Raw genomic sequence first — 22,389 nt, 5'->3', positions numbered from 1 at the left:
CAGAACCCGTGGCTCGATCCAGACCTCTTGCCACCACAGGTCCTCCACACCAATGGTCCAACTACACTCTCCCCACCAATGATAGACACAAAGTGCTGGAGTAACTCAGCAGGTCAGGCAGCATCTCTGGGGAACACGGATGGGTGATATTTCAGGTCGGGACCCTTCTTCAGAAGTCTGCTTTTCTTCATAAACCAGCATCGTTGTGTCTCCCCATCAATTGTTCAGCCACACATTCCCCACTAACAGCAAACACTCCTGGGTTTTAAGATCTTTTATTTATAAATATTTACAAATAAATCTCTGCCGCATTTCTGGAAAGTTCCCACTGGCCACAGATTGCAGAGGTTCAGAGTGAAGCCTGACCTGGACACGAGGAAGTCACCATCCTGGCCATCCAACAGATGGGGAGGGGGGGGTTCCCAGGTTCACTTCATCGAGACACAATTTGGGAAGCGGATGTTCCCTGCCCAGCACTCCTCTCCCTGCCCTCTCCCAGAATACGTCGTTAGATGTGCCGGAGGATCCCAGAGTGCAGGTGGCACATGTGGCGCCCAGTATATTAGTAATGAGTGTGCATAGATTGTACGTGGGTCAGTGTGCATAGAGTACGTGCGCGCATGCGCGGGAGGGGAAGGGAGCAGTGGGAGTGCGAGTGTGGGGAGGGGTGGATGTGGGGTGGCAGGGGTGGGGAGAGGCGGTGCACGGAGACACATTGGTGCGTGGGGGGGGGGGGCTGCTGGTGATCACAGCTGACATCCCCGTGTCAGGGCAGATTGCAGTGCCGACAGGGATGTGCCGGCCTTCCTGAGCTCGGGAACAGAAATGCATCATTGCCTCCTCTAATCCCAAACAACAGGGGACCACAACAGGGTGTGGGGTGTGGACAAGGGACTGGGGGGGGGGGGGGAAGGGGACACAAGTAATGGCAGGGTGTGGTGTTCACGATCGCGAGGCTAGAGGGAGGAGCTGCTGCAGAGACCACCTCAACCCCCACCCCGTGGCTAGAAGGATCTTTCCTGGAATCTCGCTCAGAGCGGGCAAAGCCTCCAACTCTGTCTCTAGATGCAGCGCAGTAAGGCAGTAAATGGTCTGGACATAGACAGAAACACTCCAAACCCTCCCCCTCCAACCCACCCACCCCCTGGATATAACTGCAGCTTCCTGCCTCACCGCTCAGGGCCAACAACCCACCTCCCCTTTCCCTCCCCCCCCCCCCCCCACCCCCCACCCCAGAAGCCTGCTGACTTCCTCCGTGACAAGGCAACCCCTCGCTGCCTTTACTTGGCCACCTTCCCATCCGTTCACTGGCCGTTGGGGTCCGAAGCTTCTGGGTCGGTGGCTTTGAGTGGTTTCCGAACTGAAGCATGGCCAGCCCTGGGACAGGTCCTGGGAACTGAGCCCAAGGGTGGGTCAATGGGAGGCCGGGCCCAGGCTGCTCCGGGCCACTGTTGGGGCTCCAGGTGAACTGCAGACCGATCCGCGAGTCCCAGAGCTTCGCGGCCAAAGGAAGGTTAAGAATATCACCCAGTTTGTGTATTTCTCCACACGGATCTGTGTGGGACATGGAGAGAGCCGGCACTGCTGGGTCTGGGACAGTGCGGTCTTCCTGCTGCACTGCTGGCGTTGGATGGGCCCAGGCCGGCGTTGGGCAGGCCCAGGCCGGCGTTGGGCAGGCCCAGGCCGGTGTGGGTTGGGTCCAGGCGGGCGCTGGATGGGCCCAGGCCAGTGCTGATGTGTCCAGGCCGGGTGCAGGCCGGTGTTGGATTGGTCCAGGGCGGGTCCAGGCCGGTGCTGGACGGCCCAGGCCGGTGTGGGATGGCTCCAGGCGTTCCCTAGCTGGTGATCTGGGGTAGGCTGGACTAGGCCAGCAGCCGGATCATGCCGTTGTCGGAGCCCAGCAGCAGCAGCCGCTTGGCGGGGAGCATGGCCAGGCTGGTCAGCACTCCCCGGAAGTTCTCCCAGCTCAGCTTGCTGGTGGCCACCGGCACCGATCCGTCCAGCGAGTAGATGCCAATGCGGTTGGCCACGGTGCCCGCCACCACCTCGTGGCCGTGGAGATCAAAGGCATGCACCGGGTCAGAGGGCGACTTGTAATGCTGCAGCGGCTTGGGCTCACTCTCCTTCCACACAGTCACCGAGTGGTCAGTGGAGGAACTGACCAACACATTCCCCTCCGTCGACTGCAAGACAGAGAGAGAAAGAGCACAGTGAGGGGCTGACCCCACCAACCCAGGGACCCCCAGGCACCATCACACCCAACAACACTCCTGGGGAGAGGTCTGGGCCAGGGTACACTCACTGAGGAGAGGGTCAGGCAGAGAATGAGCAGGGTCCAGCAGAGAGACAGGGAGGGAGGGGAGCGTTGGGCACAGAGAGAGGAGGGGAGTGTTGGAATGGGGGGGGGGGGGAGAGGAGGCAGCAGTCAGGCAGAGTGCAGGGTACAACAGAGACAGCAAGCGAGAGAGAAAGGGGTGTTGAGGGTCAGGGCAGAGGGAGAGCAAGGGACGGATGGAAAGGGAGGGATAGGCAGAGTGTGGGAAGGGTCCAACAGAGAAAGAGAGGGAGGGGCGAGTCAGGTCAGAGGGACTGGAGGGAGGGAGAGTGCAGGGGAGGATCGGGCACAGAGGGAGGGAGAGGGGATGGTCCGGGAGGATCCCAGAATTCAGGGCTAAGCCTGACTGCTAACAACTGATCAGCAATTGGAGGAGGGCTGGAGAGACAAGGATGGATGTAGAGGCCAGAGGGCATTTCAGAAATGGGGCAGATAAAGGGGCTAGAGGGTGTTACAGAGACAGGGAGGGGTCTGGGAGCTGGAGGGGGTGACAGAGATATGGATGAGTGTAGGTGCCGGAGGGGGTTACAGAGATAAGGAGTAGAGGTTGGAGGAGTTACAGGACTTGGATTGGGAGGTAAAAATACAGAATCCTGGTGATATGCACCATGTCAATGATATGTGTGGGGAGAGCTGGAAGAATGGCTCTGGTCAAAGACTTTAAAAAGATCAAAGATCAGATCTGGGTAAAGTTAGCTGAAGGGAATTCTTTTGATAGGCTGGCGACAGAGAGAATGAGTGGGGATGCTGAAGTGGAGGGTCAGGGGGAGGGGGTGAGATGTGAATCGGAGGAGGGAGCTGATGAATCTATGGAAGACGGATTAACTGCAGGAAGTGTGGGAATGAGGAAGGCTGATTGAGTTTAGTTTAGATACAGAGCGGAAACACGGAAACAGGCCCTTCGGCCCACCGAGTCCATGCCGACCAGCGATCCCCGCACACTAACACTATCCTACACACACTGGGGACAGTTTACAATTTTACAAAGCCAATTTGCCGACAAACCTGGTCATCTTTGAAGGAAACCGGAGCACCCGGAGAAAACCCGCGTGGTCACAGGGAGAACGTACAAACTCCGTACAGAAAGGATTGAACCCTGGTGCCTTAAGGCAGCAACTCCTTTGCTGCACCGACATGTCGTTGGAAGGGGATGTGGAATTCCAAGGGCTGTCCAGCGGGAAGTGGTGGCTTTGCCCCTGAGCTTCTTCTGGGACCGGGCAGCAACAGGTCAGAGCGGCACTGAGGTTCTTTATGGAGTTCCTGATTGGATCCAACAATGTTTAGGTGGCACAAAGCTCACGCTGAGGGGGAAGGTGATCTTCCCAGTTTTACAGGGGCAGATTTCTGCAGCCTGGGGTTTACTAATACACTGATGAGCCAAAACATTATCACCTAATGAGCCAAAACATTATGACCACCTGCCTAATATGTTGTTGGTCCTCCGTGTACAGCCCCATACGCAGCAGGGTGCGATGCACTGTGTATTGTGGCACATTCCTTCCGTGACCACCATTAAAGTTTTCTGTGACTTGTGCCACAGTCGACCTTCTGTCGGTTCGGACCAAAAGGGATAGCTTTCGTTGCCCTCGTGCATCGATGAGCCTTGGGCGCCCAACACCCTGTCGCCGGTTTGTGGTTTGTCCCTCCTTGGACCACTGTCGGTAGGTACTCACCACTGCTGACCGGGAGCACCCCACAAGCCTTGCCGTTTCAGAGATGCTCTGACCCAGTCGTCTGGCCATAACAATTTGGCCCTTGTCAAAGTCGCTCAGGTCTTTACTCCTGCCCATTTTTCCTACATCCAACACTTCAACTTCAAGAACTGACTGTTCACTTGCTGCCTAAGATATCCCACCCCTTGACAGGTGCCATTGTAACAAGATAATCAATGTTATTCACTTCACCTGTCAGTGGTCATAATGTTTTGGCTCATCGGTGTATATGACTGGGCACATTGGCAGCCCCTGGATTTGACCCAGCTGTTCTGTGCTGTGCCAGTATGCGGAGGGAGTACATGGACCTTCAGCTGGGCAGCTGGTGGGACGTGTTGGGTTGTACAGGCCGGTATGTTTACTCTCCTGTGAAACTTTAGCCAAAAAAACAACAGACTCCTCACCCACGCACTGGCCTATCGAACTCAAAGCCAACTCACTTAACCCTTTCAGTGCCCAACCCTTCAGGCCCGGCCTTGGTGAGGGATAAACAATCCGCAGGATGGGGCTACAAATGAGCAGCAGAGTGGCGCAGGAGGTAGTGCTGCTTCCTCACAGCTGCGGTGGCCCTGGGATTGATCCTGACCTCCAGTGAGGAGTTTGCATGTTCCCTGCAACCACGTGGGATTCCCCCGGGTGCTCTGGTTTCCTCCCACATCTAGGAGATGCGTGGGTTAGAATATAGAATGGTACAGCATGGGAACAGGCCATTCAGCCCACCGTGTCTATGCTGACCACGATGCCAATCGAAACTAATCCTATCTGCCTACAAGTTGCCCCTCATGCTTCCATTCCCAGCCTGCGACCAACACTTCCCCAAGCAAACTGACTGTTGCTCGTGTGGAGGGAAGTGGAAAAGGGGGAATGAGAAGGAACAGGCTTCAGGACTAGTGGGAAACGGACCAGCGGGACTGCCGTGGTGTGGGCTGGAAACAGACCAGCAGGACTGCTGTGGTGTGGGCTGGCAATGATCCACGCTCCTGCTGGGGCCAATCAGTAAAACGTCCTCACACAAGTCTAGTTTAGAGATAGACCGTAGACAACGAGTCCACGCTGACCATCAATCACCAGTGCACTTGTTCTATCCGACACACTAGGGACAATTTACAAAAGCCAATTAACATAGTATACTTGGAATGTGGGAGGAAACCGGAGCACTCGGAGTAAACCTATGCGGTCAGAGAGAATGTGCAAACTCCATAGTATCCTGTGTAAGAAAATAACTGCAGATGCTGGTACAAATCGAAGGTATTTATTCACAAAAGGCTGGAGTAACTCAGCAGATCAGGCAGCATCTCAGGAGAGAAGGAATGGGCGAGACCCTTCTTCAGACTGATGTCAGGGGGGCGGGACAAAGGAAGGATATAGGTGGAGACAGGAAGACAGTGGGAGACTATCCTGTAGTATCCTGTAGTCAGAATTGAACCAGGGTCTCTGGTGCTGGAAGGCAGCAACTCTACTACTGTGCCACTGAGCCGCCCCAAACCAGCACAAACCATGCTCACTCTGCCCAGCTGAAAGTATTGACCTCAGGGACCTGAAACAAGGGTAGAGATAGATAAAGAAAGATTTCCTTATAATGGAGGGGTCTAAGATTAGAAAATGTTTCTTAGGGCATAGGTTTAAGGCAAGGAGTAAGAGGTGCACAGAGAATCCCAGGAGGAACATTCCCCACAGAGATTGGTTAGAATTTGGAAAAGACTGGTTTAGACAGGTGTATGGATGGGGTAGGTTGAGGGGGATATGGGCCAAAAGCAGTCAGGTGGGACTGGTGTAGATGGGGCATGTTGATCAGTGTGGGCAAGTTGTGCCAAAGGGCTTGTTTCAACGCTGTATGACTATGACACTGCCCAAGGGGTTGGTGGAGACAGACTCTCATAATATTCAGGTATGTAAACAAGCAAGCCCAGACAGAGAGGGTGCCAAGCAGGTGCTGGGAGATGGGAGTGCCACAGATGTTCTTGATGGTTGGCAGAGACATGTAGGCCGAAGGGCCTGTTCCGTGTTTGATGACCATTGCCTTTGAGGAAGCTTGCAAGTGGGACCAGGAGTCGAGGGTGTGGGGAGAGACTGGGGACTGGCGTTGGATAAGTCAGAGCATGTCCAAACCCCAGGATGCTCTGCTGTCTGTGCAGCCATCTTCCCTCTCCCTGCACCACCTACCTTCAGCTGCAGGATATCGCTCTCGTGCGCGGGCCACACCTTCAGGATGAGGCCGGTCCGTGTGTCCAGCAGGTAGATGAACCCCGAGGAAAAGCCCACGGCGACGGAGCGTCCGCTGGGACTGATCGCCATGCAGCGTATCAGCCCCGCACTGGCGTTCATGCCCAGCCGGAACTCGTGCTGCAAGGCAAGGGTGTGGCCGTCATTCCCACCCACTCGTGCTGCCTCAGGGCGTAGATCAAGGCAGCGCCAACCCCCCCCCCTCCCCTTCACTCACCACTGCCCCACGTCTCCTATCACTTCACAGTGCAGCGCTCCCTCACTGCCCCTCCCACAGTGCAACGCTCCCTCTCCACTGCTCCCACAGTGCAGCGCTCCTTCACCGCCCCTCCGACAGAGCAACGCTCCCTCACCGCCCCTCCGACAGAGCAACGCTCCCTCACCGCCCCTCCGACAGAGCAACGCTCCCTCACTGCCCCTCCCACCGCGCCCTCTCCACCCCTCCCACAGTGCAGCGCTCCCTCTCCACCTCTCCCACAGCGCGGCAGTCCCACCACCTCTCCCACAGCACAGCGCCCTCAATGCCCTTCCCATAGCACGGTGCTCCAGTCGCCCCTCTCACATTGCTGCGCTCCCTCACCGCCCCTCCCACAGCACGGCGCTCCCTCACCGCCCCTCCCACAGCACAGCGCTCCCTCAACGCCCCTCCCACAGCGCGGCGCTCCCTCACTGCCCCGCCCAGGGCGCAGTAACAGGTGGGACAGACGGCCCGAGGTTACCTGCAGGCCGGGCTTGCGGGGGTCGATGAAGTGGAGCACGGAGTCGGACGTGCCGACCAGGAGGCTGCAGTGTGGGGCCGGCATGGTGGCAACCGCCGTGATCGGATTCCGGGAGTCAAAGCAGTCAAATATCCGGATCGGTTTCCCTGGAAAACAGCAGCGTCAGACTCTCGGGAGCAGTGTGGGGGAGGGGGCATCAGGGAGGGGGACATGCTGAGAACGGGCAACAGGTGTAGAGGGAAGGATGCGCCGAGCAGCGGGAGCAGGGGTGAGCTGGGGATGGGATGTGCTGGGAGACGGAGGGGGGCAAGGAGAGGGGCGAGGGTGAGGAGAGGAGGGAAGAGGGGGACAGGTACACAACAGACCTGGGGCAGCAGCACAGGGTAAGGAGACGTTGTTAGTGTGCGCTAGGTGCACCCAGTGCCCGTGGTGGGTGTCACAGGTTCCCCCCACCCCTCCCTCCATAATCCGGGGTGGAGCCATTCCTCCCATCCCCATGATCCTGGCGGTCAGCCAGGATGCTGCAAACGCACAAATCAAGTCAGGGAGGCTCGCCCACCGGGTGCCCTCCGCGCTACCCCCCAGGGAGAGCTGAGAATGAGGGTGTGACCTCACCATCTATGAGGAGTCCAGGCTCAGAGCGAGTGTGCGAGGCAGCAGAGGATGGAGCAAGTTGTGAGCCCAGGAACGCCAGCGGCCCATTCTACCCTAGGGTAGCCCCCCCAAGCCGACCGCGGAGACAGGGGTGGGGGTTGGTGGGATTCAGGAGAATGAGGTGTGGGGTTGGTCGGTGCAGGGAGAGCAAAGGCGCAGGGAATGGGGGGAGGGGGTGGGTGCAGAGGCTGGGGGGAGGTGATCAGGTTTCTGTACTCCCCCCCACTGCTCCCCACCCCCCTAGACCCCAGGGGGAATCCTGCCCACTCTTCCCCAGACCCAGAGTACACCCACTGCCCCAGCCCCACCCTCAGACCTAGAACCCAGCCACACCAGCTGTTCCCCCCAAACCCAGGGGCAGGGCCCACCTGGCTCCCCAACCAGACCCAGAGCCCGGCCTGCAGCTGCCCCCCCCAAACCAGCCCACTGCTCCCCCCCACATCCCCAAACCAGACCAGCCCACTGCTCCCCCCAACCCCCCAAACCAGACCCAGCCCACTGTTCTCCCCCCCCTCCAAACCAGACCCAGAGGCCGGCCCACAGCTCCCTCCCACCCAAACCAGACCCATTCCACTGCTGTCCCACCCCCCCCCCCCCCCAAACCAGACCCAGAGCAAGGGCCACTGCTGCTCCTCCCCAACCAGATCCAGCCCACAAACCCCCCAAACAGACCCAGAGCGCAGCCCACTGCTCCCCCCTCTCCACCCCCAACCCAGATCCAGCCCAAAGCCCCCTGTCCCCCAACCACACACAGACCATGGTCCCACAGGCTGCTCCCCTCAAACCCAGGGCCTACCCAGGGCCCCCCAACCCGGAGCTCCCTCACCTGTGAACTGGTCCCAGATGTGCACGGTGCCGTCACAGCTGGCCACCTGCTGCAGGGCTCCCAGCTGCTGCGCGCAGTAGACGGGCCGGCGGTGGTGGGCGTAGGTGAGGCGAGGCTCCACAGTGCCTGTGCCGTCGCCCTGGTTGTAGAGGGGCCAGAGTCGGACAGTGCGATCCCGCCCGGTGCTCAGGAAGAAGTCCTCGCTGGGCAGGGGTGCCAGGGTGCGGACGGTGCCGGTGTGCCCAGTGAAGGTCTGCAGCCGGATCTGGTGGAAGTGGAAGCGGCCGTCCTGCTGCCCGCGCCCCACCTCGTAGCGCCAGTGTGCCAGCCAGTTGCCGTCTAGGCATCGCCCGCTGCGGCCCAGCTCCTGCTTCAGGGAGCCGGGCTCTTGGTCATCGGACAGGGGCAGCCAGGCGGGTCGTGCTCCCGGCCCGATCTCGATCCGGTTGCCCACCATGGCGCTGCCGAAGGTGCCGCTGGCCCCGTCCTCACCCCTTGGCCCGTCTCGCGGCCAGGGGTCGCCGGCGTCCGGCGAGGGGGGCGGTGGGCTCTCGGCACCACGGCCACTGACTTCCTCCTGGTAGCGGGCGGCCATTCCCCACACCAGCTCGTGGTTCCGCAGTAACCGCCTAATGGTGGTGTCGCCTGCACGGGGCAGAGGGAGGGATCAGCTCACGACAAGGGGGGGGGGTGCGCGGCAGGGGAAGGGGGGAAAAACGGGGCAGAGGGAGGTATCAGCTCACAGCAGGTGGGGGAGGGGTGCGCAGAAGGGAGACCGCCTTCAACCAACTGTGCCCCTCACTCAACACACCCACACTTCCCAAAACTCACCCACCCTTCCACAGGCAACACCGCTCCTACACTCCTGTCCACCCACCAAACACCCTATTTACTCGACCCGTCGCACACTGCCCTTTTGTTTGTCCACCCAAACCCCAAAGCTGACCCACCCATACACACCCCAAACCTCCTGCAAACATACCCGCTAAGCACAGTTCACCGCCTCCCCTCTGACCCAGCTACCCCCACCCTGTACCCACCCCCTTCAGCCATCCCACTCCCCTCTTCCCCATTCGGGTCACCCTACCTCTCCGGCCCTCTGACCCAACTCTGGCCCCCTCACGACCCTCCCCATGCTCCCATTCCCGATCCTCACCCCTCCATCCCCAACCCCCCCACCGCCGCTCGCTGCTGTCCTACCGATCAGGCAGTTGAATGGGATGTAGGCCGAGAAAGCCATTTCCAGGCTGAACACCTCGCCCAGCTCGTCCAGAGCAGCAGGATCCCAGTCGGCAGCATCGGTCTCGGGCGTCCCTGGCCAGGGACTGTCACTCTGCCCCGCCTGCAGAGGGCAGCACAGCTCTCAGCAACACCGTGGGGGGGGTGGGTACCGGTGAGGTAGGTGGCGGCACGGGTGGTGAGGAAGAGGTTGCCACAGAGGGTGAGGGAGGGTCTTCCACAAGAATGTCCCCACAAACCCCTTCAGTCCCTCAAGCACTTGCAAAGTGGCAGCCAACATGTACACAGCAAGATCCCACTAAGCAATCAGCCAATGGCTTCTTTATAATGCCTGGACCTAACTTATGGGTGGTGCCCACCCCCTCACCTCTCCCAAAGCACAGCGCTCTCCTGCCACCCCTCCCTCACCATCCCTCCTACAGTGTGGCCCAAAGATACTAGAATAAAAGATGGACCACTCCGTTGAAATTGCCTATACTGAAGTGTAGTACGCATAGGAGCCATTTTAGTAGGCAAAACCTGCCGTTCGTTATGCCTCTCGCAATGTAATCAGTGTTTTGAATATATCTCATCTATCAATTCAGATTGATGTTATTTTTCTTTTTAGATGTTTCTGCAAGTTTCTGCCTAAATGGCGTCATGACATACTACGGTTTTGAGGGTCAAGTGATCTATCTTGTTCCTCTTGTATCTTTGGTGTGGCCCCCCCCACCGCCCCTCCCACAGCGCGGCGCTCCCTCACTGCCCCTCCCACAACACGGTGCTCCCTCATTGCCCCTCCCACAGCGCGGCGCTCCCTCACTGCCCCTCCCACAAGGCGGTGCTCCCTCATTGCCCCTCCCACAATGCGGCGCTCCCTCATTGCCCCTCCCACAGTGTGGTGCTCCCTCACCGCCCTTCCCACAGCACAGCGCTCCCTCACTGCCCCTCCCACAGCATGGTGCTCCCTCACTGCCCCTCCCTCAACGCGGCGCTCCCTCATTGCCCCTCCCATGAGGTTTTGCTCTGGGAGGGGTCCACCTCCCACCATCCTCGCCACCTGTCACGCCCGGTGTCCACCCACCTTTTCCCGCTGCTCCGGCACGATGGAGAATCCCTCGAAGAAGCAGCGCAAGGTTTTGCTCATGTGCTGCACCACCATCTCCTGGCCGATCCGCAGGCACACCAGTGCGATGAGGCTGAGGGTCTTCACCCCCAGCACCGAGCGGGCCTGGGCTCCCCCGGGGAAGCTGAGGGAGAGACAGCCGTCAGCAACATGAACAAGCCTAGGGCAAGACCCGCTCGGTGTAACCCCTCACAACAGCCCCACAAGGGCAGTCAGTCGCTGGTTTGCATTCGCACCCAGCTGGCAGCTCTCCGCCTCAGGACCCTGCAGGGATACCTATACTCAGAGCGTGCTCCCAGGTGGCACGTGCTGGCAACGCAAAGATACAAACAAACCCACCACCATAGTACAAAACAAACAAATATTCTTAAATAATAAATAACTATATCCCCATCCTTATTGAGGATACATTCCACCCCCCATGGTGTCCAGCAGTACCGTAAACCCCCAGGGCGCCCGTGGACAGCACGTAGATATTGGAAATATGCAAGTACACATATTTTTAACATGACGAAAGCTGGGTTCGATGGCTTTCTGGATGTGGTTGGTGGTGTGGGGATGGGTAGCCATGTGGAGGACTCACGGCCCAGTCTCCCAGGAGCATGGGCTGGAACACACGTCGAGAGTGTACGCTGGGAGCGATCGGGCCGGGAGTGTAGGGATTGGGGGGGGGGGTGGGTTCAGAAGGGGGTTGCGGGGGGACTGCACTCACCTGGCGAAGGGGGAGGTGAGAACCTCCAGCACGGGCAGCAGCAGGTCCTGGTTGATTTTGGGCAGGATGTCCATCAGGGTGGTGTCGGACAGGTAGACGATAATCTTCTGCATCAGCACCATGGCTGCCAGCAGGTTGGCCTCCTTCCGGCTGTTCAACCGCCGGCTGTTGCTGGGGGCAACCTGTGGTCACCAGGCTCATGGTCAAAGGGCAGCCGGTGCCAGAGTCTGACCCAACCCCATTCAAGACACCACTGGCTAAAACCAGCTGGTTACCCAAGTCAAAAGCAAAGGAAACATCACCCGCTCCTGGCTGCCTCACCAGGGATACGTTATCATCAATTAATCCATAGGGTGGCCTCCTCACCCCCAACCCAGCAATACGCAACTCCTCCTCCTCCCACCTACCCCATCATTCCACATGGTTCATCGTCTCCCTCACCCCACGGCACTCCCTTACCGCCCCTCCCACGGCTGAGCTCTCTCACCGCCCTCCACCCCTCCCTCACCGCCCTTCCCACAGCGCGGCGCTCTCTCACTGCCCCTCCCACAGCGCGGTGCTCCCTCACTGACCCTCCCACAGCGCGGCACTCCCTCACCGCCTCTCCCACAAGGCGGCGCTCCCTCACTGCCCCTCCCACAGCGCGGCGCTCCCTCTCCACCTCTCCCACGGCACGGCGCTCCCTCACCGCCCCTCCCACAGCGTTGCGCTCCCTCTCCACCCCTCCCATATTACTGGTGCTATGCGTGCCCTTACCAGGTAAGCTACGTAGGGCAGGCACTGGTAGGTGAGCAGTGGCTCGCCGTACAGCTGAGCCACATACCCCAGGCACTCCAACACTGGCTGTGCCACCAGGTCACCCAGCACTGGCCGATGCTTGTAGATACTGCCCACGCACGGCACGTCCTCCTCTCCATTCAACACAAACTGCTGCTTCTCCGGTCCTGTGGAAGGGGAGCAGAGGCTAACGGCAAAATTCTGGCAGAGGGGTCCTGATAGGTGTGAGGCATCCAGTCAATGTCTTTGTTAGCACAGAACAGCAGACCTCAGGAACAAGGCTGAGCTGCAAGGAGAGGTCGAGCAGGCACAGACTTTATTCCTTGGAGTGCACCGATTGGATGGGAAGTGTGGGGTGGGGTAGGGTAGGCTGGGGGGAGGGATGGAAGGGCTGTGGAAGAGCAGTGGTGATCACAGATGCACGGTTCTCTGAAGGCATTGAGAGCGCAACAGGGCACTGAGGGTGACCTGAGTCTCAGCGTCCTGGGAGAAGGAGGAGAGGGGTGTTCGATGTTTACTTTAGGGATGCAGTGCGGAAACAGACCATTTGGCCCACTGCGTCTGCATCATCTGTTGATCACTCCTATGCTACACTCACTAGGGACAAATAAACAGAAGCCAATTAACCTACAAATCTGCACGTCTTTGGAGTGTGGGAAGAAACCAGAGCACCCAGAGAAAACTCACGCGGTCCCAGGGAGAACGTAAAAACTCTGTACAGACAGCACCCGTAGTCAGGATTGAACTCGTATATCTGTCACTCGACAACTGTGCCACCCTTGAGGGTGGGGTCTACTTGGTTTTGAGTTCTGGAGTGTAACAGTTCCAGCAAGTGATGGTCGTGTAAATGTTTACACTAACAAGGGGGGCTGGGTGTGGGATCCTGCGTTCCCACATCCTCCCCACCAGTGGTCGAGATACGGACACGTCTCCTCACAGCAGGGTTCAGGGGTCGCGGTACCCCAGGGCTGCCAACTGCAGCTGCCCCTTCCTTTGGTGCCATGCCCTTTGCCCATATCCCATTACAGTGACAGCTCAGTGAACTTTCTGTGAGGACAGGGGCAGGGGTCATCTTACCGAAGTAGCAGGTGACCAGGAGACGCAGAAGGTTGCGGACGATGTGCCGGGAGCAGAGGGTGGGGCCCAGCTTTGCCGAAAGCCACTTCACCGTCTTACAGGCCGTGTCTGGGGGAGAGGGAATGGCGTCAATGTAGCGGCCGTCCACATATGGACACCCCCCTCATCCCAGCTGCCCATAGCCCACCCACTCCTGGCCCAGCCCAGACTCACCCACCCCCCACCCGCTCTGGCCCTCCCTTCCTCAGCTCGGCACCCCTCTCGCCCTCCACCCCCTCCACCCCCCACAGTAGGCTCCATCCTCTCCGTCCCTCATGGTCTCCTCTCCGCATGCCCATCTCCACATCATCCACACCCGTCCCCGCCCTCATCCCACCCCCCGTTCTCCTCTCCTCACCACCCCTCCCACGCAAACCCAACTCCTGCCCACCCCCCCTTTACTGGGCGCAACCACCCCCACCAAGCCCTCTCCCCCCCACACTGACCCCAACAACACCTCTCACCCTCACCAAGCCCCTTCCCCCACAGACCCCACCAACCCCCCTCCCCCACACTAACCCCAACAACCCCTCCCATCCTCACCAAGCCCCCTCCCCCACCCAGCTCCTCCTCACAAGCCCCCACCTGCACACCCCACCCCACATAGAGCCCACCCACCCCCAGGGCAAGCTGTGCCAGTTACCCAGTAATATTTTCTGCTCCTTGCCCTCGGTCAGCTCCTCCTCCTCCTCCAGCTCCTGCTCGGCACTCTCCCTCAGCATCTCGCACAGCCTGCCCTCGGGAGTGGTGCAGAGAGGGGCAGTCTGCTCCGCTTCCTCCTCCTCTGCTGCTTCCTCCTCCTCCTCGGGCTGCAGGGATCCCTCAGCCAGCCCCAGGTCCTGCCCCCCAGGGGAGGGGAGGCTCAGGCCGTCCTTGGTGTCGGGGTCCAGGCCTTGCTCCTCGCCGGAGGCCTCACCGTTGCTGCTGCCGTTGCTCGGCCTGGCCTGGCCAGCCGCCTCCTGCTCGTCGCCAAAGATCCCTCCCTGCGGCTCCTCACCCTCCGACAGCTCACAGCCCATGTAGGACCCAGGGTCGGCTGATCCCTTCTCTTCCCCGCTGCCGTAGGCCGGCCCTGCCTCGTCCTCCGGCCCCCCTCCCAGCCCTTGGGCCTCGGCATCCCCCTCCTGCCCGGTCAGCACCTGCAGGATGTGGGGCAGGAGGCTGGTGAGGAAGGGCTGGAGGCCCAGCCTGACCATCAGCTGCAGCACAAAGCAGTCCGTGTAGAGGTAGAAGCGGCCAGGCAGGTAGCCGGGCCTCTCGTACACCCCGGCCAGGGGGCTGAGCAGGCACCGCTGGGCCCCCCGTGGACCCAGGGCTCGGGCCATGGGCTCAAACAGGTACCAGGCCGAATAGACGGCCGTGCCCTCGGCAGACAGCAGCTCCAGCACGAAGGGCAGCAGGATCTCCAGCCCCTCAGGCTCCACCACCTCCAGCAGCCAGTCCAGCTGCTGCCACAGGGAGAAGACAAACTCGCGGCCCAGCAGGGTGCCTTGGCCCGGGGCTGAGAAGCTGCAGGCCAGCCGGTGCAGCCTGGGGAAGTAGGCCGGGAAGGGGATGATTGGGCAGCAGGGACTGAGCAGGAGGCCGGGGCTGGGCGGGGGCAGGCCCGACAGAACTGCCGGGTAGTGGAAGAGGGCGGGGTGCAGGGGGTGGGGCGAGGTGCCGGGCCTCTCCTCTTGCAGATGGAGCAGGGTGAGCACGGCCTGCTGCAGGGGCTCGGCCACCTCCCGCAGCCGGCACCGCGCCAGCCTGCACACCGCCTGGAAGCGCTCGGGCAGCGAGGCCTCCAGGCCCAGGGGGCGCAGCCGCTGCGCGAAGAAGATCTCGGCCACCAGCACCCCGAAGGACTGCATGTCTCGCTGCAGCAGGCAGGACAGGCTGGGGATCCTGGGACCATCCCAGTCTGGCGGGTCTGGCGGGGAGCCCTGCAGGCCCCGTGTCAGGAAGTTGCTCAGCTTCTCCAGCTCCTCCAAGGCCTGCAGTGGGTTGAAGCCCTCGGGCAGGTGCACCGGGCCCTCCTCCTTCTCGCCCGGACCCCAGGCCTTGCCCTGCGGAGGGCCGGCAGGGGGGGCATCCAAGGCCGGGGCAGAGGGCCCGTCCAAGGCAGAGAGGGAATCCAGCGCCTCGGTGCCCTCCTCCAGATCCCCGGCCCCTTCTTCCACCCCTACCGGAGCCTGGGCCCCCTCCTCCTCCTCGGGCGCCGCCCAGCCCTGCCCGTGCCAGGCCTGGGGCCGGCCGGTGAAGGCCGGGGGCTCGGCGGGGGCCCAGGCCGGGCCCACCATGCGCTGTGGGTGTGGCTGATCGAAGAGCTGCACCACCCCGTAGCAGGTGAGGTGGGTGTGGGCATCGACCAGGGGCAGGCAGATGTTCTTGGCCCGCACGGCTTCCCGGCCCGACAGCCTGTAGCCGAAGGTAAGGTCGAGCCAGTGGTGCAGCTCCTGTGACACCTCCCGCGACTCCAGCAGGCGGCGGTGCATGGCCACGAAGGCGGTGGGGCCGTGGGTGCACCAGGCGGGCAACTGGAGGTCGGCCATGTCGGGGTGCAGCGACTGGAACAGGTCTGGCTGGCTGTAGTACTCGGGGATGCACTCGTCGGGTGTCCAGGCCGCCATTCGCTCCACGCTGCCCGGGTACTCGTGCGGCTCCCACTGTGCTCGCACGTGGCGGCACAACAGCGCGCGCGGCGTACGCCGGGCCGTGTACACGTAATAGGTGATGTCACTCAGCACGTCGGGGATGTGGTGCGGCACGTGCACGCGCACGCCGGGCCCGCCGCACACGCCCTCCGCCCACAGCGCCTCCCGCGCCATCTGGTAGGTGAAGTCCAGCTGCTTGTCGCCCTTGGTCAGGCGGAACTTGGACTTGCGCAGGTCGCGGAAGCCACCGTGCGGGCTGCTGAAGTCCACCACCCAGGGAAGCACCGGGTGGTAGTTGGGGTCCCCTGACCGCCGGCCCGCCAGCCTGTTCACACCCATCAAATACGTAAAGTTACTGACCCGGCCCTGCACCCAGCCGGTCACCAGTTCCCGCAGGTCCTGGGGGTCCGAGCAGGGCTCCGGCCCCCCCGCCCCGTCTTCCTCCGGCTGCTGCCGCTCCTGCTCCTCCTCCTCCTCCTCCACCACCCCCTCCTCCTCCTCCTCCTCCTCCTCATCCCCTTCGTAGTCGCCGAGGTTGAGGCGCAGCTGGGTGAAGAGCCTCTCGTCCAGCGCCAGGTGTGCCAGCGTGAGGCCGCCGACCGCCAGCCCCTCCCGGTGGCAGGCCCGAAGCGCCTGCAGGGCCTGGTACAGCACGAAGAGCACCTTGGCGTGGCTGCCGGCCAGCTTGGCGGGGCTGAAGATGACGGCATCCCGCAGGGTGTAGCAGGGGAGCGGCTGCACCAGGTACAGGGCCTGGGTCGTCTCCAGTAGGGCGTGGACCGGCAGCAGGTTGGGGTGGATGGGCCCTGGGGCCGGGGCAGGTACCGGGCCGCCCTCATGCGCCTCCACCTGCACAAAGCTGCAGCCCAGCGCCCGGCTGAGGGAGGCCTTGAGGGCGTCGAGGCGAGCAGCCCGTGACGTGCGGGTGGACAGGGCTGGGGCTGTTGGCGGGAAGGTGGCGGCGGGCGTGGCTTGTGAGGCGGGGGTGAACGTGGTGCGTGACGTGAAGGTGGGCGGCGGCTGGGAAAGGCCAGATGTCGTGCATTGTGATTCGGGTGAGGGCGTGGCAAATGACGCGGGTGAGGGCGTGGCGTGCGCACTGGGCGCGGCATGGGACGTGGATGGGATCTGTGACGCGGACGTGGCCCGGGTAGTGGGTGGGGTCTGTGATGCAAATATCGGCGTGGCATGGGGCGTGGGCGGGGTCTGCGGCACGGAAGCGGGCGTGGCCTTGTTCTGGTCCTGCCCTGCGACCATGCAGCGCGCATGCGCCTCCCGCCACAAGTTGCGGAAGTTCTGCTCGGCCACGTGGCTCATGAAGCCGCAGAGGGAGCCGAGGTTGGGCGGCCCAGCGCCGTGCTCCGGCGGCTGCCAGCGGGACAGCCGTCTCTTCCGAACGCCCTGTATGGAGACGCGGGTCCAGCCGACCGGTAACTTGTAGGCCGAGCGCTGCAGCAGGGCGGAGAGCTCGGCCGTGCTCAGACCCTCGGGCCGGGGGCAAGGGCCCGGCCAGCCCTGCCGCAAGCTGCCGGCCCAGCGCGCCGGCACCAGGGCCACCAGCTGACGGCCCTCGCCCAGCGCCAGCTGCCGCCGCTCGATGCCCAGCTCCCGCTCCGCGCCGGACACTAGCCACTCCATCCTTCGCCACCCTGGGCCCCAGGCCGCCGGGTGGACAATGTCCAAGCACCCCACCTGCAGGGAACAAAGAGGGGCGGGCTCAGGCTGTGAACCCCACTGGGCATACATCCCCCTCCCACACCAGAACCCCTAACATACACAACGGCCCTTCTCGACCCACAGCGATCTCCCCCCCCTCACCGAACACATCGGGCTCATTCTGTGACCCCCATTCACTCCACGTCACCCTGCACCATTTGCTGAGATTATCATATATATACAGCCGGAAACAGGCCTTTTCGGCCTTCCAAGTCCGTGCCGCCCAGTGATCCCCGTACATTAACACTATCCTACACCCACTAGGGACAATTTTTACATTCACCCAGCTAATTAACCTACATACCCGTACGTCTTTGGAGTGTGGGAGGAAACCGAAGATCTCGGAGAAAACCCACGCAGGTCACGGGGAGAACGTACAAACTCCTTACAGTGCAGCACCCGTAGTCAGGATCGAACCTGAGTCTCCGGCGCTGCATTCGCTGTAAAGCAGCAACTCTACCGCTGCGCTACCGTGCCGCCGTGGTACCACAGAGCACACCACCACGTCGGATCACCAGACTCACACCCTTGACAAGGGTTCTCAAACAGAGCAAAGCTCCCTCTACACCGTCCCGTCACACACTCCCAGGATCAGATGCAGACACAGAATGAGACTCCTGCACTGTCCGCTCAGTCATTCTCAGCATTGGAGAGCGCAAAGCTCCCGCTGCACTGACCCATGAGAATTAAGAGCAGGAGTACAGTCCTCAAGCCTGCACTGCCATTCAGACATCACGGTTGATCTTCCTCAGTTTCATCCTCCACCACTCTCCCCGTATCCCTGATTTACTTAATGTCCAGAAATCTGACGATCTGAAGAACAGCTACGTTCCTATAACCATCAGGTTCTTGAACCGACCTACACAACCCTAATCCTAGCTCCGCAACCGACACATAACAAAACATCGCAGACCACCTCGTGCACTACCATGGACTTTTTCTTTTAACTAAGTTTTTGCACAAATTCTAGATGTTTGCACAACCTTTTATTATATTTGTAATTTGTATAGTTTCATTTGCATGTTATCTGAGTCCATGTGCCTGTATCTGCAAGCAAGGTTTTCATTGTACCTGTAACTCACCATCTTCCTGTGTACGCCAATAAACTCAACTTGAACCGTTTCTGCACGAATCTATGATTGAACTTGATGACCGAGCCTCCAGCCCATCTGGGTTCAACAATTGCAAGGTTCACCACCCTTGAATTTCTCATCTAGTCCCAGGCAGCCTCTCCATCGTTCTACTCCTCTCCCACCCTCTGCACTCTTCAGCCAGAGGAAATAACATTGGTGCATCCAGATTTTTTAGTCTTTGAAGAATTTTCAAAGTTTGAGATTTTCTGTCATTTTTCTAAACTAGAGAACACCATCCCAGTCTGGTTGATCTCTCCCCTGACAGCGCACCCTCTGTCCAGGGCACCAAGCTGGTGACGTTGGCCACACTCCCTCTGTGGACGATAAGGAGAACAGAACCTCTGCCTATACGTAATCCATATCCCTCCATATCCACATTGCTACCTAAATGCCTCTTGCATGTCACGATTGCATCTGCTGCCACCACCCCAGGCAGCGAGTTCCAGGAACCCACCATTCTGTGTAAAAAATCTTGCCCTGCACATATCCTCTAAGTATTGCCCCACTCACCTTAATTGCCTTTCATAATTGTTTTTCCTTCTACCAGGTCTCTCCTCAGCCTCCGATGCTCCAGAGAAAATAATCCCTGCTTGTTCTACCTTTCCTTATAGCTAATGCTGTCTAATCCAGACACCACTTCCAGTATTGGGACAACCAGAACTGCAAACAATATTCCAAATGTGGCCTAACCAAAGTCCAATAAAGGCAACATGACTTCCTGACTCTTATACTCAATGTCGTAACCATTGAAGGGAAACATACGATACGTCTTCTTTACCATTATCTATTTGTGTTGCCACTTTCAGGGAGCCATGGACTTGAACATTAATTCCGTACATCAACTCTGTGAAGAATCCTGCCATTGCAAGAACTTTCTCCTCGCATACGACCACCCAATGTGCAATAACACACTTGCTCAGATTAAACTCCACTTGTCATTTCTCTGCTCCTTTCTATATCTGACGTACATCCCACTGTATACTTTGACAGTGCTGTCTGCAAACTTACTAACCAATCCATCTACATTTACATCCAAACCATTTATATAAATCACAGACAACAGATCTCAGCAAAGATCCCTGGTCCTCCACTGCGAACTCCACTGGTCACAGACCTCCAGCCAGAATAACACCCTTCCACCACAACCCTCTTGTCTGCTATGGGTAAGTCAATTATCAATCTAAGCGTCCAGGTCACCTTTGATCCCATGCATCCTAATCTTGTGGATCAACCTACCATGTGGACAACATCCACTGCCCTACCCTCATTCTTAAAACAACTCAATCATTCGCATATCCCATCTCCTTGCTTCACCGTATCATGAACTTATTCGAGGTAGTTCCGGAGAAGATAGGTTTCTGAATCAATGTTCTAAATTGGGGCAAGGCTGCTTTCAATATCACAGAAGGGCCTGGACAGGGTAAAACGCAAGGGAAAAGAGGAAGCATGTAGCAGATGTACAGAATTGAAAGTAACGGAGGCCGTCATAAGTATAAACATCGTGTGGGTGGGGGTGGGGGAGGAGGGAGGGATACTTAGGAAGGAATTTGTGTGTCCCAGGCTGCTCCGAGATGCAAGGTGTTCCGGTCCCTGAATGTGATGTCAAATCTTCATTGGCCACATGAAGTTTTGACTGCTGGATGGACAGCAAATTAGCTACTTTTATTCAACAAGGGCACAGGGATAAGCCTGGCAATTACAGGCCAATGAATCTAATGTCAGTGGTAGGGAAATTATTGGAAAAATAAATCTGAGGGACAAAATTAATCTGCACCTGGACAGGCAGGAGTTACTCACAGAAAGCCAGCAGAGTCTTTTGGAGAGAAATACTGTCTCATCAATATGGTTGAATTTTTTGAAGAGGTAAGAAAATGTATTGCTGAGGGCAATGCAGGTGATTAGGGCAACATGGACTCATGTAAAGCCTTTGAAAGGGTCCCACATAGGAGGTTCATTCAAAGGGTTAGAGCGAGGGGGGGTGGGCAAATGTAGTAACAGGAGGCAGAGGGTTTTTTATGACTGGAAGCCAGTGACCAGTGGTGTGCCCCAGGGATGTGCTGGGACCCTTACTCTTCACCATGTAGATTAACAAGTTGGCTGTGTTTAAAGGAGGCACAATAAGTTGCTTTGCAGATGATGTGAAAATTGGAAGTGTTGATGATTGTGTGGATAGTCATACGCTACTCAATGAGAATCATCAGTTGGTAAAGTCTGCAGTGAAATGGCTGTTGCAATTGTGAGTTGCTCAGAGCAAGATGATACACTTAAGGGAGAAACACATACCGTGAATGGTAGAGCAGGAGAGAGTACTGAGGAATGGAGGGAGGGGGAGGGGGGGTGGTGGTCTCCAGTGAAGGTACATAGAACACTGCAGTACAGGAACAGGTCCTTCAGCCCACGATATTTGGGCCAAATAGGATGTCAAATTAAACTGATCTCATCTGCCTGTACATGATCCATATCCCTCTATTCCCTGCAGCTTTATGTGTCTATCTAAAAACCACTTAAATGCCACTTTCGTATCTACCTCCACCATGACCCATGACAATGGGTTTCAGGTCCCCACCACTCTACATCTCCATTAAACTTTCCCCCTCTCGCCTTACAGCTGTGCCCTCTAGTGTTGGACATTTGCACCCTGGGAAAAAGGTTCTGACTCTCTACACTGTCTATGCCTCTCAATTTTATATAGAGATCTCTCTACACATGCACTCTACCCCCTCTACCTTGGGGACCTGGGCTGCAGAGTGCAACAGGGTTTCCATTTGGTTCTGCCTGCAGGAGTCTGCGCTCCATATTTTCCTGGAGTAAGGTTGTAGCTCCTGTGGGGCTGTTCCTCAGGTTCTGACTGCACTTCAGCCCCACTCTCCCAGTGTAGGGGGAGGGGAAGAGATGGCAGAGGAGTGAGGGGAGGGGTGACAGAGTGAGGGGGGAGGCTGACAAGAACCCCCTTGTCAGACAGACTAATGGCCTGCATCTGTCTCCCAAAAGAACATCCATGCCTGGAGAGGTTCTCTCCATGTCTTTCAGAACCAAAGGCTAGGGTGCATGGCGGAGCACGATGATTGCATTGTAATCTAAACGTTTTGCTAATCTTTTAAATTATTAAATAAAGTTTAACACAGAATAAAGCACTCTGCACACCATCCCATCACACACTCCCGGGGTTAAACACAGATTAAAACTCTTCTGCGCCGTCCCATCACACACTCCCGCCTGGGTCAGGCACAGAGTGAAGCTCCCTCCACACTGAAGTTCCCGGTGCCGCCACACACTCCCAGAGCTGGCATTTCAATAGGCTGGAGAGTGAGGCGTTCTCTCCATCTGTTCCTGACCGGGCCGCGCCCCATCTCCCGCGACTCGCTGCCTCCATCCCCGCCCCACTCTGCCCGCCGGGCCGGGTCCCCGACTCACCGTCCGCCGCCCCTTCTGATGTCCGGGAGAGCCGCTGGCGGGGGGGCAGGTCAGGTGACCGGTCATGTGCCG

The 22,389-nt window shown here is 58.9% G+C and overlaps 1 protein-coding gene across 1 annotated transcript; it reads right to left on the bottom strand.

The window, feature by feature from the left end:
- Nucleotides 1–1,224: 1,224 nt before the first annotated feature.
- wdr81 (WD repeat domain 81) lies at nt 1,225–22,384 on the bottom strand. Its single transcript, XM_078421974.1, has 11 exons — nt 22,318–22,384; nt 14,062–17,746; nt 13,380–13,487; nt 12,282–12,469; nt 11,526–11,707; nt 10,772–10,937; nt 9,670–9,811; nt 8,470–9,114; nt 6,990–7,135; nt 6,211–6,390; nt 1,225–2,183 (listed from the first exon to the last, which is right to left on the bottom strand). The coding sequence occupies exons 1-11, from the start codon at nt 22,381–22,383 to the stop codon at nt 1,863–1,865; spliced, it is 5,829 nt and encodes a 1,942-aa protein (XP_078278100.1). The 5' UTR covers nt 22,384; the 3' UTR covers nt 1,225–1,862.
- Nucleotides 22,385–22,389: the final 5 nt, after the last annotated feature.

This window comes from Rhinoraja longicauda, chromosome 26 (genome assembly GCF_053455715.1).
Source record: "Rhinoraja longicauda isolate Sanriku21f chromosome 26, sRhiLon1.1, whole genome shotgun sequence".
Lineage (NCBI taxonomy): Eukaryota > Metazoa > Chordata > Chondrichthyes > Rajiformes > Arhynchobatidae > Rhinoraja > Rhinoraja longicauda.
The sequence above is the reverse complement of the archived record's forward strand: the minus strand, read 5'-3'. Positions and strand labels throughout refer to the sequence as shown.